The sequence below is a fragment of the Myxocyprinus asiaticus genome, chromosome 39, assembly GCF_019703515.2.
Source record: "Myxocyprinus asiaticus isolate MX2 ecotype Aquarium Trade chromosome 39, UBuf_Myxa_2, whole genome shotgun sequence".
Lineage (NCBI taxonomy): Eukaryota > Metazoa > Chordata > Actinopteri > Cypriniformes > Catostomidae > Myxocyprinus > Myxocyprinus asiaticus.
In genome coordinates this window covers 6,459,941-6,484,606 of record NC_059382.1, presented here as the reverse complement: position 1 = coordinate 6,484,606, position 24,666 = coordinate 6,459,941, and the positions used below count along the sequence as shown (strand labels likewise).

The 24,666-nt window shown below is 37.0% G+C and overlaps 1 protein-coding gene across 1 annotated transcript in view; it reads right to left on the bottom strand.

The window, feature by feature from the left end:
- Positions 1-2,362: 2,362 nt before the first annotated feature.
- Positions 2,363-24,666, bottom strand: part of LOC127429841 (roundabout homolog 2-like) — a 281,922-nt gene continuing 259,618 nt past the window's right edge. Inside the window, exons 25-30 of the mRNA XM_051679117.1 lie at positions 22,533-22,741; positions 15,873-16,058; positions 14,570-14,728; positions 13,695-13,958; positions 11,035-11,229; positions 2,363-7,081 (exon numbers count right to left, since the gene is read on the bottom strand). Coding sequence (XP_051535077.1) covers positions 7,080-7,081; positions 11,035-11,229; positions 13,695-13,958; positions 14,570-14,728; positions 15,873-16,058; positions 22,533-22,741 — 1,015 coding nt within the window. The 3' untranslated portion in view covers positions 2,363-7,079. The remainder of the gene's footprint in view (positions 7,082-11,034; positions 11,230-13,694; positions 13,959-14,569; positions 14,729-15,872; positions 16,059-22,532; positions 22,742-24,666) is intronic.

Genomic DNA, 24,666 nt, shown 5'->3' with positions numbered 1-24,666 from the left:
GCATAACTCCAAAGTGGTGTTTTGGATTGTGCTGTGAGGACCTGTAAAGATTAAAATAATGCAGTGATAAGTAATTGTTCTGTATTCAGATGATGGATATTTTATGAAGTCATTTATTTAGACATTTTTCGGATTATAAAATTCAATTAAACAGAATTCAGAACAAATTAAATAGAAAACATGGTATTTTGGAAAAAAATACAATGGAATTTTGAAAAAAAAAAAAAATCAGCTAATATCATAGGGCCCTAGTTAAACTTACTGACTTGTTGATTTTGAGAATATGTCGTTTTATACATCCCTAGGTCTTGGTTGAATGGAAGTTCTTTTCCAAAGAGTTCCTTCAATTCCTTCATTCAGTCTGAAGATAATATCATGGCCACTACGAGATTGGCCTTCTGGCTCTATTTAGGCTGACAAAAGAAAAAAAGCTCCAGCAAGGGTTTATGCAATTACAGCACTTTAGACTTCAGCTAACCGTAGGAGGAATGCTTATAAAGATGGCAATGATCTGACATAGAGAGCTCTGTGGATCTGACTCTATGAAAGATGGGTGAGCTGAAAGATGAAAAGTAAAACCAGACCTTGGAGTGAAAATGAAATGAAAAGAGAGGACCTCATTTGAAGGAATCTACTGACAAAAGGAAGGAAATCTAGAACAAACGGAAGAACTGAGATGTGTGGGAAGAATAAATGTGGTTTTAATTTATTACAGTGATCCGATATTATTGCAATACAGGTGACGTGTGGTCTCAAAATGTATTATATGGATAGTTATGGTCCTAAACAGATGGTGAGTAAAGCCAAGAAAAAAAAAAAAAAAGAGTTATTTTTTTTTCTTCTTTTTTTTATAATTACTGTCTTGACATCCAATCTTGGAAAACTGTGGTTTCAGTGAAATAACAGCAGACAGATATGGGTCACCGTGTTGCAGCTGACAAAACTCAAAGACAGGAATTAGTTTCCCAGTTAAATGATAAAAGAATACCATTAAAATTGAGGAAGGTACAAAAAAGGCTGATGAAGGAGAGAGAGAGAGAGAGAGAGAGAGAGAAAGAGAAAGAGAGAAAGCAAAGGGGGTTGAAATGCTAATTTTCTGTGTCTGTTCCGAGCAGCTGGCTTTGGTATGGATGACATGAATGATGAATTGTGTTGTACTGGTTCCACTGGCCTCTCTGCTTCCATTCCTCGAAAGAAAGAATGAAAAAAAAAAAAAAAAAAAAAAAACAGCAAAGCAAGAGCATCCAGGGATGTTTCCTTTAATTAACCTACATACCAGCACATCACCAGCAACCAGAAATGGCAGCAAAACACACATTTTTCTGCTAGCAATCATAGGTTTGAATGTAGCCACCAACACAAAGAAATCGACAAAGCATATAACAAATATGGTAGAGAATATCATGACTATAGCCATGGCTAAAGAGTGTTTTAAGGCCTTGGCAGGCATACTCACATTTTTAAAGTATTTAAAAAAGTGTTTAACTCATATTTAAAGTAATTTATATGCAGTGTAATTTGTTATGTTTACATTCTGCATTTAGTGTGCTAATTAACTTACTGTACATGTTATGTGCGACCGTAATATGTGCCGGATATGCCAGTTGCAAAGATGTGTGTTTAATAGAGTGTTATTGGTCAGAATACAAACAAAAGAATGATTATTTGTTTTATAGACTAATTAAAAACAAAAACAAATTCATGACATATTCTTGGAAAATTTCTCTACGTGAATGACCGTACAGATATGTAAACAGCTCGCTATTAACTCTGCACACCGGCATGTTCAAGATGACTGATCTCCAGTTCACACCTACTGATGATGTGGACCAAAAAGCAGTAAGGTGTTTAGCAGATCGTACAAAGTTTTCCTGAAAGTTAGCGCAGGCGAGCCGTTACTAACCACCGAAACGAACTCAAAAGCACATTTGTTTTGGCCACATTTTGTTCTAGATGACGTCATACCCATTCGTTCTTCGATTTTGTATGAAGTAGGCTATGCCAGGCCTTTAATTGGCACGACGTACAGCAGAGGGACTATATTCACAATATAGCGCTGCCTTCAGGGGCTAATAGCTTTTATAACACAGTAACTTAACCATACACTGTTTGTCATTAAAAATTGCCATTCAATTATTATTTTAGTGAATAAATTCATAATGTGTCTTCTGCTCGAACAGTGATTCTCAACTGGTTGTTCTAATACAGGACAGTTGGGAAAAGGCAATGGTAAATGCAAATAATAAAATGCAACTATATGACTGTGCATACAGTAGTTTAGATTGCAAAACAAATAGGCTTATCTTTTTTTTTTTCTTAAAGGGAGGAAAAACTGCTTCTCATAGCTTGTTGTTGATATCAAAGGTTGTGTGTCCAATCAAACTCTATGGTATTTTGCAGTAAATTCATCTGTCACTTGGTTTAATGCAGCCAAGGTAGATACTAACATGAACAGTTTTCTGTTCAGACTGTTTGCTGCCTAAATTCAAACTTAATTCAGTTTTTAATTCAGAAATTTAAATTGGAATTTAAAATGTGTCCTGAATGGTGTGCAATCTTTGATTTCTTTATGTTGCAGCTCTAGAGGGCAATCATTTCCCAAATAAACTAAAATGAGAGAGAAAAAAAGGGGGAAAATACATTTAGGCGAAGCAGGTGAAAAATGAGAAGGAAAAAGCATGAAATTGGGGGGAGAGCGGAAAAGTTGCTTTACTGGCGAAATAAAAGGGTTTTTCATTATTTTTCAGCCTTGCGGGCATACAGGAGGCAGCAGAGTGTTTGTGTGTGTGTGGTTTACTTAGAGGGTCAGAGTGCAGACAAATACAAGCCATAAACACAAACACAATTATTTTACTTTGAACACAAAGCCTGGGTAATGTTTAGCATGCTCTGTATATATCAAGATAGGCTGTAAAAAAAAATTAAAAGATGATTATATTAGTGATTTTACCATAAACAAAAGGTATCTCTCATTTTATTATATTAAACCTCTTAAATAGGATTATGAATTGAGAAACGGTTTCATTTTGACAAAAATATTGGAACCGAATTTGAATCAGAACCAGAACGTTACGTTGCTTACAATTCCCATGCCCCAAACTCAATTTTCTCTTTATATCCACATCACTTTCCCTTTGGACAGAGACATACCCAAGAACAAAGATCATTTTCATTAAGAAATGATGTCGTATAAAGACTAGGAATTCTTTAATTACCATTAAACCCTTCAGTTTTCATAGCTTTAATCTATATTTCTGGCAAAAAATGTTTAAGCTATCTAGATATATAGAGAAAAGTCTGTACAGGACTGATTACTTTTGTCATAATTTCTACATTTATCATTCTTCACATATCACAAATCTAGCCAATTCAGCCCATGAAAACAAAGATTCAGTGTTAAAGCTGAAGTGTGTGATTTTTAAAACACTTTCTCCTTTCCCAGCTAAATATGCAAAGACAACTATAAGTAAGCCATTCATATGATGATTTCCCCGAAAATGTAAACAATGGTGCATTGTTTGAGCAGCACTTTGACCAGCCCGACAGTGACATTGGCTTAACCAATGGCACGAGTTTGGGTTGGGACTATCTATTTGTTGACTAATGGCAGACTGGAGAATGTTCACAAAACAATAAAAAATGTTTTGCATGTAAGTGAAATTACTAAATCTACAGTGCCACAGAAAACTCTGAATGCAAGAAGCTAGTGGCGCAGACATTACACACTTCATCTTTAAGTTGCTGCATGTGTAAAAGAAGGAAAGCACATTTTATATTCCACAAAGCTTTTTGCATTTTTCACAATATACCTTTATTATCTTAATAAATACAAAAAAACAACAACACTGTGATGTTCAAAGAAACAAGTATTAAAAAAGACACTAAAATGCATTAGACATTAGAAATATCAATATTAATTTTGGTATGTTCTGTAAGTGACATCTTTGTCTTATGGACATTTAGTGTACCGGCACATTTTCAGATGGAAGAGAGAAGAAATGGAAATCCACTGTTGACAGGGCCAAAAAGGAAGAGAGCATAGCAATGTATCATGTACAAGGGGTGGAAAAACGTCTCAATGGCGAACATGGAATGAACTCTCTTTACGTGAGGATGCATATGAATATATACATTTATATACACCCACATTAACACCACCGATATAGATGTAAAATCACCTGAGATACTCGTTCGCACCTCATTATTCCAAAACAGCTGGACACTAGCATTGAAACGATGTCAATTGCAGGAGGAAAAAATACGTGAACATGTCAGAATGACAGCACGCCCGGACATGTCTGAGCTGTCCCCAGTGACGTTATAGAAAAACGAAGACCGAAAAGAACGAAATAAAACAGTCATTTCACCAGTAACTCCTGAAGATTCCATAGTAAAAAATATCCTTTTATGAGCAGCCTTTTGTATATTTTGTTTTCAGGATATATTTATATTTGTAAAATTTCACCAAGCAAAAAGAACCAAAATGGACGTCAAAAGAAATAATTGCATTGTTTGAAATAACATAACCGTGGTCGTAAATGGTGACTTGATGTGTATGTAGTCTGTGCACTGCAAAAATTATTTTCTTAATCAGTAATTTTGTCTCATTTTCCAGGAAAAATAAAACATTTAAAAATCCTAAAAAAAAGTTCAATTTACATGAGAAGCTATTTGTGATAAGACTTGTTTTCCAAGCTTATTTTTATTACCCCATTGGCAATTTGTTTTAAGCATAATTTTGCTTCTGATGTGAATGAATCTTGTTAAGGAGATTTCGATATTTTTACTAAAAGAACAACAAAAATACGGACTTTTTATTTTTGTTGGTTGAAGTGTAGCGAAGGGCCAAAGCCAGTGGAAACTGGAGGTTTGCTCCTTCACACAAACACTTCACCCAGTATGGATCTGATCAACATTTTACAGCACACTGAGGATGTGGAAAAACCAGAAATAGCTTTAGCGATCATTTGAGACAACAAATCTGTCAAAGTCAAACGCGACATTGAGCACAAGGCGTAATGTAATTGGCTTTTGCTTGATATAGTAATTTTGAGACTTCTCTTTGTGAAAACAGGACTAATCGGAATCAAAATACTGAAGTGTGTGGAATCAAATCTGACCAATTGTTTATAGATCCGAGTGATTCAGTGCTCTATATAGGCAAAGTAGAACTTGAAAAGGAAAACAAGGCTTTTGGACATTGTCAGAAATATAAAAAAACTAAATATATTAAGTGCTAAAACAAAATTTAGTACTTGACTCTCCACTTGTAATCTGAAATGCAGATTCTCGCGACAAGCACAGGAATTAATGTCTACAAAACCTCTAGAGTAAGGTGGAAACCTTACAGGAAGGCAGGGGCGTTGTAGTCTTGTTCATATGGCTTTTAAATTGCTCACGTTTCAAGTGCTTGTATTGTAATTTCGAGTAGAGACCAATACTAAAAAATAATTCTAAAAAGATTAAAAAAAAAAAAAAAAAAAGCCAATGAGAAACCTACTTTATCCTCCAAACATTAGCCATGTTGGTGTCTATTAAAGGTGCTGTAAGGAATTTCCTGTTTGGAATACCACACATAAAATATCCTAGGGAGATCACACCAGTGTCTGTGACAGCCCTAGACCTTGTAAACAGCAAAAAAGGGTCAGGGGGTGTGGCCCACAATTTTTTAGCCAATCAGAAATCTTACAAAGCAGAAACGCTTTCTGGCTATGAATCACACTGTCCATTCTGGATTACTGACGATAGGGTCGACTAACATGCCTTTGGGGGACAGGGATTTGGAAAGAAGAGATGACATTCAAGCAAAATGGCAGAAGTTAGCAAAGCAGCAAAATCACTTGCAGCACCTTTAATTTTGCTATGCTCAGATAGAAAGATGATATATATAAAAATGATAATAATAGTAAAAGAATCAGCCTGACATGTAAACAAACTAACGCAAGCAACAAACAAAGAGAAGCAGGAGTGGGGAGAAACAAAGTTTGTTACCTGTAGTCCAGTGTAGATAAAGAGATAGTTCACCCAAAAATGAAAATTCTGTCATCATTTACTCAACCTCAACAACATAAAACAACATGAGGGTGAGTTAATGATCACAGAACTGTAATTTTTGGGTGAAATATTCCCACAAAAAATCTGGTCTAAAACATTCCAATTGGACCAAGTGGACTGGATTTGTGATAAATAAAATGAACTAGAAGGGGCAGTAGGATCTGTTCAAAACAGAACCACTAAGGATACATTTCCCTGCAAACTGTTTCTCAACCCATCTGTGACTATTTTGCCCATTTGCAGAATGGAGTGGGTCAAGTTCCTCTACTGTAAACTAAGGGGAATCCCACTGTGAAAGTTCGTAACTTACATTTCCATTTCATCAGAACTTTAAGTCTTTACGCCAGCATAGATGCAGGCATATCTTAATATCTCTCTGTACACAGTTATATATTTTCTTATCTCTAGTTACAGTACAGAAACTCCCCTTCCTTACCTCCAATTCTTCATGTCAGCAGGAGCTATGGTTTTGTGCTTATCACCAAAATTGCAGTGCAAACGAAAATAATTAATTATAATAATTATTATAATGACAACAATTAATTCATGAGAAATATTAACAAATGATGGATGACAACATAATTTCTATGGCACCACAGCCCATCAATTCACATATCGTACAAACGACCAACAGCGTAAGAGGGAGGAGAGCGGAAACAGAACTCGGCTTGCATAGCAATGCAATAACAATAATGTCATTTTCAATCTCCGACGTCAAGAATATATTTACAGGAAATTCGATTCCCTTTTCGCAAGTTCACCAAAGTTGGGTGACTTAGACAGCCTTCCATTTCCTGACATTTTACTTTTATCGTGAATGAATAGTTTAAGGAGGAAGGTGAGGGATGTTGTGGAACTTGTGGGTTGCATGTCCATCTTTACAACACATTTACAGATTGCTGTTTTCATATTTTTTATCATTTTTTTCCTTCTTCCTTTTGAGCTTCACGAGTCCATTGCACCAATCAGGTGAGGCATTTCTAGAGCAGATAAAGGCATTCTTCAGTTTCCATCAAAAAGGCTCACTCTGTGAATGATAAAATAGAGAACACAACAGGTCAGTATTGGAATATGAAATGTATTAGACTTTGGTACACCTAACAAATCTTTTAGTTACATTTTAAAACTATGTAATAAGACTTTAATAAACCAAAAACAAACAAACAAAAAATTTAACAAATTAAACAAAAAATTAATTATTGCATAGTTTCTCAGTTATATAACCTCTTTACCTGCTTTATATGCAATTTTGGGGGCGTTATTACAATTCTACAAGTAAGGTAACATTTTACACTTTGAACTTACATAATTCTTTCCATTCAAAAGTAATGATTTAATGTTATCAGTTCTATTTATCAGCAGTAATGCATTTGTGCAATTCTATGTTTAAACTTAAAAGTAATGCTTCCAAACACTGTAAACACACACACACACACACACACACATATGTTGGTGCAGCTATCATTATGAGGAATCTCCATAGACATACGAACTATAGATTCTATCCCCTAACCCTAACCCTAACCCTACCCCTAAACCTAACCCTTACAAAAAACTTTCTGCATTTTTACATTTTCAATAAAACATAGTTTAGTATGTTTTTTTAAGCGATTTAAATTATGAGGACACTAGAAATATCCTCATAAACCACATTTATAGCATAATACCCTTGTAATTACCAGTTTGTAACCTAAAAAAAAGTCCACGTAAACCACTTAAACCTGCCCCCCCCCCCCCACACACACATATATATATATATATATATATATATATATATATATATATATATATATATATATATATATATATATATATATATATATATATATATATATATATATATATATATATATATGCACAGCTGAAGTCAGAAGTTTACATACACCTTGGCCAAATACATTTAAACTCAGTTTTTCACAATTCCTGACATTCAATCGTAGAAAACATTCCCTGTCTTAGGTCAGTTAGGATCACTACTTTATTTTAATAATGTGAAATGTCAGAATAATAGTAGAGAGATAATGATTTATTTCAGCTTTTATTTCTTTCATCACATTCCCAGTGGGTCAGAAGTTTACATACACTTTGTTAGTATTTGGTAGCATTGCCTTTAGATTGTTTAACTTGGGTCAAATGTTTTGGGTAGCCTTGCACAAGCTTCTTACAATAAGTTGCTGGAATTTTGGTCCATTCCTTCAGACAGAACCGGTGTAACTGAGTCAGGTTTGTAGGCCTCCTTGCTTGCACACGCTTTTTCAGTTCTGCCCACACATTTTCTATCAGACTGAGGTCAGGGCTTTGTGATGGCCACTCCAATACTTGAATTTGTTGTCCTTAAACCATTTTGCCACAACTTTGGTGGTCTGCTTGGGGTCATTGTCCATTTGGAAGACCCATTTGCGATGGTCCGGTTGGATGGTTTGTCATGGTTTTGGAGCATTGGCTTCTTTCTTGATGATTCAACGAGAACGCGAGAACGCCACTACCTTGCATGCGAAGATCACTACCCTTCTGCGCAAGGGCGCGATTGAGCCTGTCCCTCCAGCCGAGATGAAGAAAGGGTTCTACAGCCCTTACTTCATCATACCGAAGAAAGGCGGTGGGTTGCGACCAATCCTGGACCTGTGAGTACTGAACCGGGCTTTGCACAGACCAGCAAGCCTTTCAGGTTATGTCGATATAGGACTCGTTTTACTGTGGATATAGATACTTGTCTACCTGTTTCCTCCAGCATCTTCACAAGGTCCTTTGCTGTTGTTCTAAGATTGATTTGCACTTTTCGCACCAAACTATGTTTTTCTCAGAATGCGTCTCCTCCCTCAGTGGTATGATGGCTGCGTGATCCCATGGTGTTTATACTTGCGTACTAATGTTCGTACAGATGAAACAGATGAACACACAAACACACACACACATTTGATATATATATATATATATATATATATATATATATATATATATATATATATATATATATATATGCGTGTGTGTGTGTGTGTTTATATGAAACCTATACTCAGGGTTTCTGCAGGTTTGAAGGAATGAAATTTAAGACTTTTTAAGGCCAAATAAAAGAAAAATTTAAGACCACTTTTGCAATAATAATAATAATAATAATAATAATAATAATAAAACACATTAAATAATTCATTTGCTGGTAAATACAAAACCACTGAGACTACTTACTGTAGATGTCTCTTTATGTGTTTTCTTTTTTAAATATTTAATACAATATTAAAACTCTAAATGAATTCATTAAGAATGCATGTAGCCTGAAATATGTAGCCTATATTGTGACCCTTCTCTTTAGTCACTTGCTTTCCAGCAAGACGTGACGCAATAGACCAATGCTTTGGCAATGTCACCGCTTATGTCAAACACGGAAGTGGTGGCAAAAACCATGCATAAAAAGTAAACTTTTATCGGATTACATTGTTGAAAAATGATTCCGAGGGCTCTCGTTGACTGCTGTGGCTTCAAGCCATCAACAGAGCTGACTGGACTGAGGAGATCATTTTAACTCACAACATTGCAGCAAACATTTATAGCGAACATGATTACATGTTATTTATTAATTAATTTTACTATAGCAATTGTATCGCTAAGAATATGTTCACTGCTGTGAATAAGGTCTAGCATGTGCTGAATAACATTTATATATTTTTACTTGGCAGATAACTTTAACAAAGACTTTAACAGGTAGTTAAAGGGCAGTTCATTTAAAAATGAAATTTCTGTCATCACTGCTCACCCTTGAGTCTGTATGAATTTTTCTCTGCCTTGGAACAAAAAAGGAGATGTTAAGCAAAACGTTTAGTCTCAGTCACCATTCACTGTCACTGCATCTATTTTTTCATTCAATGTAAGTGAATGGTGACTGAAACTCCCCAAATATCTCCTTTTGATATCCACTGAAATAAGAAAGTCATACAGGTTTGCAACAGCAGGAAGGTAAGTAAGTGATGACAGTTTTCATTTTTGTGTGAAATATCTCAAGTAAAATTCAAAACTCCTCAGTTACCTTAAAAATGGCCATTTAAAGTTGACAGTATGTATTGAAAATGTTAACAGATTAAATTATGAAAGAGAACTGTGCTGCATAATTAGTTATGATGTATATTGAAAACAGATTATATATTAAATATTAAATATAGATAATATATTTTCATATTATGTATATTATTAATATTATAATTTTATATAATTAGATTATTATTGTTTTGTATATTATTACAAAAAAATTACAATTGACTGATTCAGATGGCAGAGAATATACCTGTATATGTCAGATGGAGCTCAAGAGAGGTGGAGATGAGAGATATAACAGGTGTAACTCTGCAGCTGAGTAGTTCCGTTAGCTTTACAATTCTTGTCAAAGGTGATGTAAAATAAGGAAGCACCAAACTTTGAAAGGCGTCAAAAGGTGCTCCAACCTCGCGCGCTTGCAAATTGTTCCGTTGACAGCTTTGTCGATTATAAGCAGGAGCGACAGTGTTGGTGCATTGCTCGCTTACAGAGACGCAAAATAACGCCATTTGCATTTCTGATTAACGGGATTATGAAGGTTTATACATGTGTAACATCGTAAGTTCAGTAAAAATGTGCTTCCCTGCGTGCGGTCACACTAAACTCAAGCGTCATCTGCTAAATGACGATGCATGAGAGAGAGAGAGAGAGAGAGAGAGAGAGAACAGCAGATTCTACTGTTTTAAGCATCTCCTCTATTCACGCCCCAAAATTTAAGACCTCAGCAAATGAAATTTAAGACTTCTTGTAATTTATTTAAAATATTTAAGACTTTTTATGGCCTTAAATTTTAAAAAGTAAATGTAAGATTTTTTAAGAATTTTTAAGGACCTGTGGAAACACTGCCTATACTATACTGTATATAAAACATGCAAAACAAAAGCATTTGGTCTCAGAGTTCTGGACATTGTATCTACTTTTGTCTGTTTATTACATACAGAATGGTAGACTTACATAACTCTCCAGAGTACTGCATGCTGGTCCCCATATAACTGCCATCTGACTGCTCCATGGTGGAGCGCTGGTGCTGACCCCTTGACCCCTCTCCTTTACGAGGACCGGTTGACCCTTTAGAGGAGGCCGTCCCAGATGAGCTGTGGCCACCAGGGGAAGGGAACGATGGTTTGTTGTATGGCAATATGGCCTCTTCTGAAAGACATATGAATATCAAGACCATATATTTAGTCCCGTGATCAGACATTTTGGTGAAATGTTAATAAGGTGAATATTATAAAATGAATAGTTCTGACTCTAAATTCTGATTTGAAGAATCATTTTCGAAGCCATGGTACAATAACTAATGAACTATATTACTTTTAGGAAGAATTGTTTGTTCTGTGCATTCTTTTTACTGGTAATAAATGTATAATACTGGTGTCTTTTATTATACATTATTGCTGTTGCCACCATTTTATTAAAGCAATAAGCCACTCGAGTCCTTGCATTACAGTAATTTTACCATGGTCAAGTGTGTTTTAGACACTGGCACCTTGCGTTGTGCCAAAGAACACCCTGTATCCATGGTAAAATCACTTTAACGCACATCTTTCATGGCTTATTGCTTTAGTACATTTTTTTATTTTTTGGGGCTTTTTCCAGGTTGGAATATATGCATAATTGGTTTGTGTCTGTCTGGTATGAAGGTGACCAACTCTTGCCAGTTCTAACCAAACCTTACAAATTTGAAATATGTACAGACAGCTAAATGTTTCTCCAAACCAAAGTTTAAGGTGAAAATGAAGATGGTGAGCATCTGTGGCCTCAACCAGAAGGGTTGCCAGATCCTGTTCTGTATCCCCTTTGTGGCAGATTCAGGCCTGGTTCTCTGTATTTTGTTTGGGCTGGAAACCCAGAACCCTGGATCCTAATGATCAGACAGGCACAGATGGAGCCAGGCTTCATTGCAGCATGTGTGTGTATACAGTGAAAAATTAGAGCTGGAGTGATTAGGGTACATCTGTGCAGCTAAGTGTGCCTCCTGTCTGCTGGTTCCTGGAGAAGGCTGGTGTTGGCCATGGAAGTGCTCACTAAGAGGGGGAGACAAGGCAATCTGTTTGCTTCAGCCTGGCCTCCTTACAGCAGGGCCAATAAATGAATGCCAAGGGTCCACAGCTGGCACTGTCAAACATCTGCCTCTGGTGACCACGATAGCAAGATAATATTTTACAGACCTGCTCTACCTAAATTAAGAGCATGTTTACTGTGCCAGGCTGATTTGTCCAAAATCATATGGACAATATGTACACATGTAAGATTGTTTTCCTCTTTCACAAAATCTTATTTAACTATGTGCTATTTAAGAAAACCAAGAGGGCTTTCCTGATGACCGTTTGTAGACTTAGATTAGCACAAATTACCATGGTTTATGCTAGATAGTCATGTTTTGGTTCTGATCTAGCTGGCAAACCAGTATAGCCAAGGGTTCACCAGAAAAACAAAAGAAGTTGGTTGACCAAAGAAGTCTTCCCGTGGACAAGCTAGATTAGTGTGGACAAAAACATAACTAAGTTGAAGTTGTTTGGCCATGAAAATATAGCTGTACAAGCTAGCTTAGTAGGGACATAAGTAAAACTTAGTTGAAGATGGTTGACCAGGGAAGTCTTGTTGGTTATACTAGCTCAGTGTGAACACCAGCAAAACTTAATTGGTGAAGTTGGTTGACCAGGGAAGTCTTGCTGGTCAGACTAGCTTGGAAGGGTTACTGGCAAAATATAGCTGGTCAATTTGGTTGATCAAGGAAGTCAAGCTGGTCAAACTAGCTTAGTGTGAACACCAGCAAAACTTAGTTGGTTGACCAAAGAAGTTTTCCTGTGGACATGCTAGTTTAGTGTGGACAAAAGCATGATTAAGTTGAAGTTATTTGACCATGAAAATCTAGCTGGACAAGCTAGCTTAGTAGGGACATAAGCAAAACTTAGTTGAAGTTTGTTGACCAAGGAAGTTAGGTCAAACTAGCTTAGGTGGGGTTACAAGAAAAACTTAGTTGGTAAAGTTGGTTGAACTGGGAAGTCTTGCTGGTCAAACTAGCTTGGAAGTGTTACCAGAAAAGTTTAGTTGGTGAAGTTTTTTGATCAAGGAAGTCAAGCTGGTCAAAGTAGCTTAGTGTTAACAACAGCAGCACATGGTTGGTGAATTTGGTTGACCAAGGATGTCTTGATTATCAAACTAGCTTAGTGGGGTTACCAGAAAAACTTAATTGGTGAAGCTGGTTCAGCAAGGACATCTTGCTGGTCAAACTAACTTAGTGGGGTTACCAGTGAAAATTAGTTGGCAAAATTGGGTCACAAAGGAAGTGTTGGAAGTGTTGGACAAGAAAGCTTAGTGGGGACACTAGCAAAATTCAATTTGTCAAGTTAGTTGACTATGATAGTCTTACTGGTCAAACTAGCTTAGTGGGACATGAGCAAAACTTAGTTGGTAAAGTTGGTTAATTATGGATTCTATTTGGTCAAGCTAGCTTTGTGGAAACACCAGCATCCAAAACACAATACATGCTGTTTTTTTTTTTTTTAGCAAGGTCTTTTCTGATGTCTGCTTTTCCCATGTCTGAGTGCAAGGGTTCAACAATGTTAGAGTTCTGTTACAAGAACTTGATAAATAAACATTCGTCCTACCTGAAACAGGACCATTTTTCTGTCCTCTTCTACTGTCCTCTCCTCGCTCTATGGACCCCAGTCTGTCCTGTGCTTGCCGGTGATGCTCCAGTGAGGTTCTTGCCTGCCGATCCAATGAGCTCTTCATCTCCTCCAGGCCCATCATGGGCTGCCTCTCCAGCGAGGAGGCCTTCCGATCAGAGGGGTTGGGCATGTTATTTGCGCTCCTCACCCCTGGGACTCGTGGTGTCTGGAAAGGTGGAGGCTCTGGTGGTGGGGGCAAGTCTAGGATACAAACAGAGAAGTGTAAGTTAGCCGCCATACAACAGATACAACATACACTTTTTGGAATATACATTTTCCATGTATATGGAAAATATCTTCTTTTGTATACATTTCTGAGTTCATCCTCTTCACTTTTTGGGAGATAATCCTTGTATTTTAAGTGTTTGGCTGCAGTACAAAGAAAAAAATGTAGTTGGACACAAAAAATGAAAATAAGGCCAACCAGTAGCATTGGAGGTGGACTGAAAGAATGTAAGTAAACTTACTATGGCTAGCGCTTTCTTACCAGCTTCTGCCTTTCTGCAAATAGGCTAGGTTAGGACTACAGTGATTAAATGTCACATCACATAATTAATATTTATGAGGAAATCGAATACGTTTTTTGATTGTTTCTACGCCCCTGGCAAAAGATATTTACTTATGACCATATCGATCTCCTTAAATTCATGTTTACCACCATATTAATTCAGTCACTTTTGCAATAAAATTTCTCTACACCAGGTCAAGTCCTTTTTTGGTCTTTAAAAGGGATCTAAACCAAACTGTTGTACTACTGACTCAATCAAGTTTTGGTATTATCTGCTCATTTAAACTAGATCAAACATTCTCACCATCAGCGCTGGCATCCCGGCGGTGTGGGGCAGTGCCAGGGACTTTGTGTTTGCGGGTGGGCCTTGCCACCCGCTGATGACCCAGGCTGTGTGTGCCCACCGTGCTTCCATCTGTGGAGAACGGGCTGGCAGGACGATGTCTTTGAGGAAGACCTTTATCTGCAGGAAATGACAGAGAGAACCATGGTTACAGATTAGCCTGTAAAGCTATTTAAATTCACAGATATGACAAATGAATCTTGAAAGAGAAGTATTTCAAGATGCTCAGAGGGAGGATGGATAGCTTGTTAGTTTGATTCAGAAGCAGAAGGACAAATCAATACATATATTTTCTATTGAAAAGCCTGTTGGAGAAAACATGACCCGGAGAAGATGATTGTGGAAGTGACTTCATGGATTTCCTTGGAAAAAGGTAAAAAAAATCAAGATGAATATGGAGGCGTTTCTTGTCAGAGTCAGAAAGACCCATAGTAAAGATAATCACAAATGAGATCTCTTGAATATCTCACTTGTTTGTCCTAGAAAGCAATGCGATAAAATGGAGATTAAACTGAGTCTTTGCTTAAATTTTCAGCTTCTCAGATACTTTTTCTGAGAATGCGACCTCGGCAGTGCCATATGTATCTCCTCTAGAGTTTCAGAAGAGATCTCAACAATGTCTCAACTATGCTCAGATTTGCCAAGATACTATTTTTTGCTTATCCAATTATTCAAAGACCAAATTATCTGAGCTATGCTAACCGCATAAATTGTATAGGTCTATAGTCTTAATGTACTGTATGTCAACAATTGTCTCATTTGTGTCTATTTTTATTTCTCCTAAGGAATTTGAATCTTACATACATACTTTAATGAAACATAACTAAGAACTCCAATAGGTTTCATGGGCTAGGAAAGAGTAACCTCTAAACAATCAAATAATCCTCTTGAAAAAAACCAAGTAAAACTGGAAGGGCTTAACAAAACAATGTGAGGACACTAGATCATGATCTGTTCCAAGTTAATTCATTCACTTAGACCACAAACTGAGTGATTTTTTTTAAAGCATAGGGCTGAAACTCTGCTAAGTGAAAACAGCCATCACTGAAACCCACCAAGTCCATAAAGATGTTAGTATCTGCACCATGCTGCTTTCAAAAACCCTTCAGTTGAAAAGCAAGTATTCACCAGTGTAAAATCAGAGAACAGCCACAGAAACAGCCACAGAAGGGAAAGAAGCATCATTCCATTAAGAGTGAACCATTTTCCAGTCAGAAATCACCAGACTTCTCGACTCATATTCCTCTTTTTCCTCCAAACCGACCTCTTTTGCTTAAGCTGGTGCCGTCCAGACGGTAGCCAGCCTTGTCTGCGGCCGCCACTAGAGCTTGCGCAAAGCTGCAATGGGTGAAGAGCGAGCCGTCAGAGGAGCTGCCAGCACTAGACCTTCGGCTGGAGAAGTTTCGGTCGTCTTCCTCTGAAGCAGAACCCCAGCTATTCACCATGGAGCCTGGAGGGGAGCGGCGGCATTAGAATGAGCAGGGTTGCCAAAAAAAATAGGATTCACTCTGAGATTTTACTTAATAATTAAAAGTTAATGAGGCTTTTATGAGGGCAACTCTCGATACTGGATGAATGAATTAACAGAATATAATTGGGGGTTTAGTTGTGTGCTGGGACAGATTAGCCTCTTATCTGAATATGGTTGTGTTGAATAATAATAATGAACAATAAGAGCACAGGTGTGTTATATTTGATAAGAAATAATTCAGCCACCTTCATAATTACTATGGACCTTTACAGTTATGAAACTAATAATCGGAACAAAAAAACAGAGTATTCACAGCAGACAAAACAAAACAAAACAAAAAGGCAAAGCAAAGCAAAACAAAACCAACAAAACAAAATCCACAAAACAAAACCACGAAACCAAAGCGCACGCACGCACACACACACACACACACACACACACACACACACACACACACACACGCACACAAAACAACAAAAATAAAATTTTGGCTTGGGTCAATGAATCAGTGTCGCTCTACAGTATGTACATAATTTATTGTCTGAAACTTTTTGGTTTATTTTTATTTATTAATTTTTCTTGGTCCATTAATCTGAGCTGTACTGGCAGGTGAGAGGGTATTTTTGCTTCACCAACCAGTCGTTTTTTCATCCTCCACAAAAATGCACCACACAACCAGCCAACTGACTACAGATCAATGGCGACCTCACTTCCTTTTGATTGCTCTGATGGCGTGGAACAGATGCACCTGCACGTGGCCTCAGGTGAAGCGGCTGATATCTCACATGGCAACATGCAGCATAATCAAAGCAACCACCCGGTTTCATGCCGTTCCTCTTCTTTGGCACTTGTCAAATTCATGGCATCGGCTTTTTTGATTGATGGCAAGCAGGACAAACATCCTCAGGGAGTTCATGTGAGATGACGGGACTATTGTTTAATGATTTGGAAGTGAAGTTGAGATTACAGTGCAGCTTGCCTGTTGTATTTCTAGATTCAGCCCTGTGAAGGCAAATACATTTAAAGATTTAATGTGAAGCTAATTAATTAATAATAATGTTATGGTAATGTGTGTAATTTTTCTATGCTAAAATACTATTCCAGTTTAATATGCAAAGTCAATTATAAGTAAGCCATTAATAGGTTGCATTTCCCAAAAAGTGTTAACATTGTGGCTCTGTGGCACTATCAAAACATTGCAGTTTATTTTTAGTAGCCTGCAACATACCTGTAGACTCAACCAATGGCTTGAGCTTAGGGTGGGGCTGCCTGTTTTTCCGACCAATAACATTTTTGTAATTCAGTTTGGAGCAACTAATGATGCAGAATGTTGGCAAGTCCTGCATTTTTTTATGCATGCAGGTTTTAATGGCCTCATATTAATTGAGAAACTGCACGGAATATTTGTACTTTTAAAAATTAATTTGCTGCACTGCAGGGCCATTTAAAATAAACTACTGAAGGCAAAATTGTTATTAAAAATGGTTCAAAGATATACACTTTCCTTATATAAATTCATATAAATGTTCTCTTTCTGGCAGCCTCTTCCAACTTTTAATTTCTTCAGAAACTGCATATGGCTTTGTTTCACTTAAAAAATGTCCTCGGAACTGTCTCTCAGAAGAAAAAAAAAGACATATAATGAACTGAATGTGCTGGCAGAGGCGGGTACAGAGCTCCACATCAGAAGGGACAGCTTCTGCATAATACCTGCACTATGCCTCAGCACCTCCTGCATCCTCCTCTCCTCCAGAGACAATATCCTCTCTAACAATCAGCCAGCTAAAACAAATCCTCAGAAATACTAAGCTTTCCACGTTCACCGTATAATAACACTGGAAGCTGCAAAACACCAACAATTCCACAGCCAAAATCAATTTTGGAAGGCGTTCGCAAACCATACACTGTTTATACAACGTGGTGTACCATGAAGCAAACTTCCCACAAATTGTTGCTAATTTGGAGTTGGCAGTGGCAAACGGCAAACGTTTGAAGCAAGAAAACTGTAGCTACTGTAAATATGGAGCTAATCCAAAAAACTGACATTTCATGGACAAAGACCACCTTTGTAAGCCAATCTTAGTTATTTTTTATATCTATTTTGCAATATGTTATCTCATGATACTGTATTGATATTCTCATGCTATGAAACAATATTTCTGTTACATTTTACACATTTATATTTTTGGAAAAATAAGAAATGGAACACCTATTTGACCTAGGCTATTTGACCAAAATGTCACTTCAAAACAAGTCTATGAGCATATTTATATGCATGATCTTATACAGGTTATGCTTAATAAACCAACAAAGTGTGTGGTCATGTAAACGGCTTAAATGGTTTTCTTTTAGCCCATTTTCTTTTTGCCCATTACCCCCATTTCGCATGGCATTTAAACATCTTTACCAATGTTTTTTCCAACTTATCCAATGTGCCCCAGAGTTGCGCACATGACTACATTTTGACCTAAAAAGCAGAGAATAATTAGATGATTTCCAATCTCAAATAAACATGGTTTTCTTGCATTGTCTGATTTTTTTTAATAAGCTGAATTTTGGTTATCAGTGTACTCATGTGCATGTAAATGTGCTCTATAATTTGTTTCACTTGTAAGGATGTTGTACAGATCTTAGGGATGACTAGAATGCTAGGGAAAAAAGTACACTATTCCCTCACATTATTATCTACTCTACTTTTATGGCTCAACAATGAAGTAAAGCAGGAAGTTTATCACATGTTGCGCAAAGCACTAATGAAAATGAATCAGTAAAAGATTGCAATATCACAGTTTTGAACCGCAACACACTAAATCTAAACATTTAAATTTTTTTGCAATATTACCCAGATATCGACATAATATTATATCACCAGGTCCCTGCTGATTCCCACCTGTAGATCCTATTTTCCTTTCCCCAATCAGTCTCTATTAATTTCAATAATCCACAGTTAATATTCATGGGTGGTTACGCAGGACCATAAAGCGCGACCAACATCCTACTGCCATTAAAGCTGATTTACACTGCTCTGAGCCCTCATCTGCATATCGTTAAACATCATAATCATTCCCCTTGACGAATGGGCGGAGACACCCGCCTCAGGACACGTGACCTCGCTTGCTGCAGCCGGAGCAAGGGTTTATGGGAGCAGAGAGGAGTAGGACAGTGAGCTCACCACTCACATTAGAACACTTGCCACTCTTTCACTTACTCACCAGTCCTCTGATGGTTGTGTATGCAATAAATAATTAAACATAAAGAAAAAAAACTTTCACCTTTAATTCAGTGATCAGTACCTCAACTTTTTAAAATGTTTGTATGTTACAGTAAATGACCCAAAAGAGTCTTCTCTCTTATTCTCTCAAAACAAGAATAAACAATGTTCTACTATTTTTAACATTTTATTAAAACAAAGAATACATTATAAAATGTAAGTTTGTCAAGACAATCTTTGATGAAATTTGAATATAAAACAGGTCTTAAGTACTTTTAATACTTAAGAATATTTAGGGTCATATATCTATCTGTCTGTCTATCTATCAATCTGTTTGACAGGCTGGCTGTGATATAAAGCCTGATTTATAGTATGGAAGAAGCCAAACTTTTTTCTCCTGGACGAACTAAAGCACCCTAGGCATTCGAAGCTGGCATTTATACTATGCGCAACATTGTTTTAAAATTAGTTCGTGGGGCCTGGGTAGCTCAGCGAGTATTGACGCTGACTACCACCCCTGGAGTTGCGAGTTTGAATCCAGGGTGTGCTGAGTGACTCTAGCCAGGTCTCCTAAGCAACCAAATTGGCCCGGTTGCTAGGGAGGGCAGAGTGACATGGGGTAACCTCCTTGTGGTCCCGATTAGTGGTTCTCACTCTTAATTGGGCACGTGGTAAGTTGTGCGTGGATTGCGGAGAGTAGCATGAGCCTCCACATGCAGAGTCTCCGCGGTGTCATGCACAACAAGCCACGTGATAAGATGCGCGGATTGACTGTCTCAGAAGCGGAGGCAACTGAGACTTGTCTTCCACCACCCGGATTGAGGTGAGTAACCGTGCCACCACGAGGACCTACTAAGTAGTGGGAATTGGGCATTCCAAATTGGGAGAAAAGGGGACAAAAAATAAATAAAATAAAAAAAACATTATAATAATTTGTTCATTTAGGGGTGATGTCACAGTGTTTAACGTACTGTCAAAGCCACAAGTAAAGCCAATAATACAGGTTTTTCTCTCTGTGGACCGCCACTTTTAGTGTTGTGTAGCTTATTTGCTTTAATAAACTTGTCACAGCCCCTTCTACTTTTAAAAACTCCAATCTCTCTCTGCTCATTTGTTGTGGACGCGCTGTCTTGGGAGTGTTTGTGTTGCAAATCATGTAAAAAAGTATACTTCCGCACCATCTCTGAGAGACAGGCTTCAAAGTTATCAATTTTAACGACAATAACCTAGGTAACAACTCCTCAGCTGGCACGCGTGATTGTAAATAAAAAACGTTACGTCCAAACCCATGATTAACCAATCATCAACGCTCTTTGACCAACGAGTTCTCCTAGGTCAAGAATTTCAGAACATAAACTTCACTGCATTTCGTCATCATTTGTAGGCAAACTAAGCGAAGCCTGTTCGCCCAGTAAGTATAAATTAGCCTTAAGGGATCGTGTTCTGTTTGAGGTCACTCTGTTTTGTCCTCTGTTGACCTCTGAATTTCTTCTCTTTGCTCAGAAATTGTTGATGTACAATTGTGAATCCAGGAATGGTTTCTGAATAACCCTATCAAAGGGGCAACAAGATCAGATAGAACTGGTTTCAGACATACAAAAGGATGCAAATCAGTCATGCACAATGATATGCATGGAAGATCACTGGCCCATTTGAACTCAGTCCTGTGGTAAAATGGAAAAAAGAGGACTCTTAGTATTCAACCCTGCAATGTCATACCCTTCACGTGTCCTCTATGACAGACGGCCCATAAAACCCTTTCAATATGTTGTAAAATGGAAATGGTGCCTCCTGTCTTGAATGGGGGAATGAAGCCATGAACGTGACATTTATTCAAATTCTTCATGGGAAAAAGGGCCATCAAAGTCTGTGCTTGGGTGAAATAATTTGATAATATCTGTGAATATTATGTATGTGTATATACAGTGTGTATATATATTCTGAAAGGATATCGAATGGGGTCCAAAAGACAGGTGCTTCTATTTTGTGTTTAAACATTTTTTTAATAATATCAATTAATACTAAATTAATTAACACAATTAAGTATTAATTTAATTTTAATTAACTGTAATTATCAAAATTATATCTAATTAATTATATCAATGTATCTTTTCTTAAATTAATATTTTTTTTTTTTTTTTTTTTTATCATTTTATTAGCGGCTTAAAACTGAGTGAATCAAGAAAGCATGAATTTTCAATGTGGACTCAGGTTTTGACATGGTTCATTTGTCCTCAGGGGCGTAGGTGACTCATATGTTCAGTGTATCTCCAAATGCCTGAACAAACTAGATTTAAATGCTGCTATATTCAAGTGAGGTGGAAATAAACACCCCGCACACACATAATGACAAAATGATGTAGCTGTTTACACACAGGCAGAGAGCGAAACACAGTATTTCACTGTGTCTTTCTCAGTAGGCAAACAAAGCTGCCACATGTTGTTCAAATGTGAATAAACCATGAAGGTTTTTTTTTGTTTTTGTTTTTTTGTAAACATCAACAATACAATCTCAAAGTGCCCGCTGGACTCAAAATATACCGCTTTTAGATTAGAAACTGTTACTGACATTTTTTTTGTCTTATCTTTGCGCTGCACATGCGTTTGAATTGTAATTTGACATGAGAACAGATCATATCGTTCTGAGTATTTGACCAAATGCACTGAATTTTAATATAAATGTAATTATATTTTTCCCCATTGTCCATACTCGAGTCCTGATAAGAATTTGAAAGATAGAAATCACAGATTATTAGAACAATCAATGATATAACATGCAAATGAAATGGAGTGAATGCATAGGAAAAATTTTATCTGCACTGACCATCTAACAGTGCGCCAAACCGAATGGAGTTTCAAGGTGCACTCGGTATATATTTTTTCTTTATTAGTAAAGTTTTACCCCTAAATCAATCAATAAAAGTTTTAAGAATATATTTAAAATCTTAACCACTCACATGAGATGAAGACTCCAGTAAAATCAGTAACCTAATAAAAGCTGTTTTGCACTGCATTGCATCCACACCACTAGGTGTCAGTGCAACTCCGAGATGAATGTCGTACTGGCCAGCTCAACACAAATAAGAACAAATACTGTGTGCACCTTTAAAATAGGTCTTTTTGCTCTTCTAAATAACAACAAAATGTTCAACACGTAAAATAATTTGTTATATTATTTGCTATTCGTTATTTCAGCTTTGAATTATTGGTTGCGTATGAAGATAACAAAAAAATACGCCTACCCGTAACCGAGCTGTCCAAGTTGTCCATGCTGGAGCCAGGCGTGTGTTCGATGCCCCTAATTGGTGGCGACATCTCATATCCTTCATCCTCCTCATCATCGTCATCTTCATCAGGGAGGTCCGTCTCGATATCGGACACTAGGGTGCTGGAGATGTAGCCCACGGGCGGCGCTGGGGCCTGGGGCGGGTAAGGCCCACTCTGCATGTGCCTGCACAGAATTCCAAACGTCAGACACAAACATAGCACGCTTTTCTGCATAAGCAAGTGAGCGTTTCAAGAGTTGTCAACAGTAGACAAAGGGTGTCAATGAGCGACAAGCCTAAATAAAAGAGAAATGCGTGGGGTGTGCACTCTGTCAGGTGAAATTTGGTAGTCCTAGAACATTCCTTGTCATGTCTCCGATGAATCAGGACAATTCAGCTAATTCAGCAGCGCTACGGTTTGCATGCTAACACAATGACCTGCTAATTGCAGCTTGAAGAGGATACAATGGCAACGACCACAGGCATGTCTTTGCTTTGGCTGCCACCCACTAGACAGCTAGGTTCGATGACAGCCCAACTGTGTGTCTATATATAAATATATATAAATATATATATATATATATATGTGTGTGTGTGTGTGTGTGTGTGTGTGTGTGTGTGTGTATTGGTGTGTTTGTGTAGCGCTGTTGCTTTGAAGTGGTCTATGACAGGATTTGGATAAAATTATGGGCTCTTCCCAGTCGTCAAAAATGCATTGTGAGCTACGTACTTATTATGGTGGTAACATGACATCTTTCTCCTGACAAGAGAAGCCTGTTCCCTCAGTGCCGACTGTAATAAGTGTAAGTCGGTTTCTCTCGAAAAGACAGGTTAAAGCTTGGGCTTAGCATGGGGGCTTTTACAAAAAACACAGTTTGGGGTGGATGACTGAACAATTGTTTTGATATTTAATTCAGCTACATTTAGTTTTATTCGTTTTGAATATGCGTTAACCAAAGTGACTTACAAATGAGCACCAAGCTAAGATACCTTGGTATCTTTGATATATTTGAATTCAGCTTTAGTTTAAATTGTAATGAAGTTTTGTAAAATGGAAAGCAAAAGCTAGTCAAGAAAAAAGAAAAATTGTATAGTGAGGGAGGGACAATGTGTCCCTTGTTTTTCTTTGTCCTATCCCAGTTTAACATGCATAGATAACTACAGTGACCTCTAAAATTTTGAATGCGTAAGGACACTTAAAAATGTATCAATGCCTTTGTATTATTTGACAAAATGTCAAGCCAAGTGGCATTTGCTTTAAATAAATATTGTACTAATACATTTTAAGCAAAACATTTTACTGGTTTGTTCGGTGATAGACTTGATAATAAAATAACAGATATATGGTTCAAAATTAAGACAAAATGTATTTGGATGCTTTCTGGTTGTCAAAAGTTAGTGGAACATGTCTATAGCTAAAGGAATATTCCGGTTTCAGTACAAGTTATGCTCAATCGACAGCAGTTGTGGCATAATGTTGATTACCACAAAAATGAATTTAATTTCCTCCTTTTCTTAAAAAAAAAGCACAAATCTGGGTTCCAGTGAGGCACTTATAATGGAAGTCAATGGTGGCCATTTTTTGAACACTGAAATACTCACTGTTTCAAAAGTATAGCTAGAAGACATAAATAAAGGATATGCATGTAAACATGATTTTAGTGTGATGAAATCACTTACTTACCTTTTCCGTGTAAAGTTATAGCCAATTTTACAACTTTGTTACCATGATGCTGTAATGTCCTAAAACGACTGTAAAAGTAATGATTTAAACAACTTTACAGCTCAAATAATACATGAGTTTTGACAGAAGGATTAATGCATGTGCTTTTATACAATTAAAAGGTTCACATTTCTGTGTTTGAACCCTCCAAAAATGGTCCCCATTCACTTCTATTGTAAGTGCCTCACTCTAACCTCGATTTTTGCTTTTTTAAAGAAAAAGAAGAATGAGTCTAAATACATTTTTGTGGTGATCAACATTATGCCACAAATGCTGTCGATTGAGCTTAACTTATATTGAACCTGGAATATTCCTTTAAGCTTAAGTGACAGCATTTGTGGTATAATGTTGATTACCAAAAAAAAAAAAAAAAAACATTTAGACTTG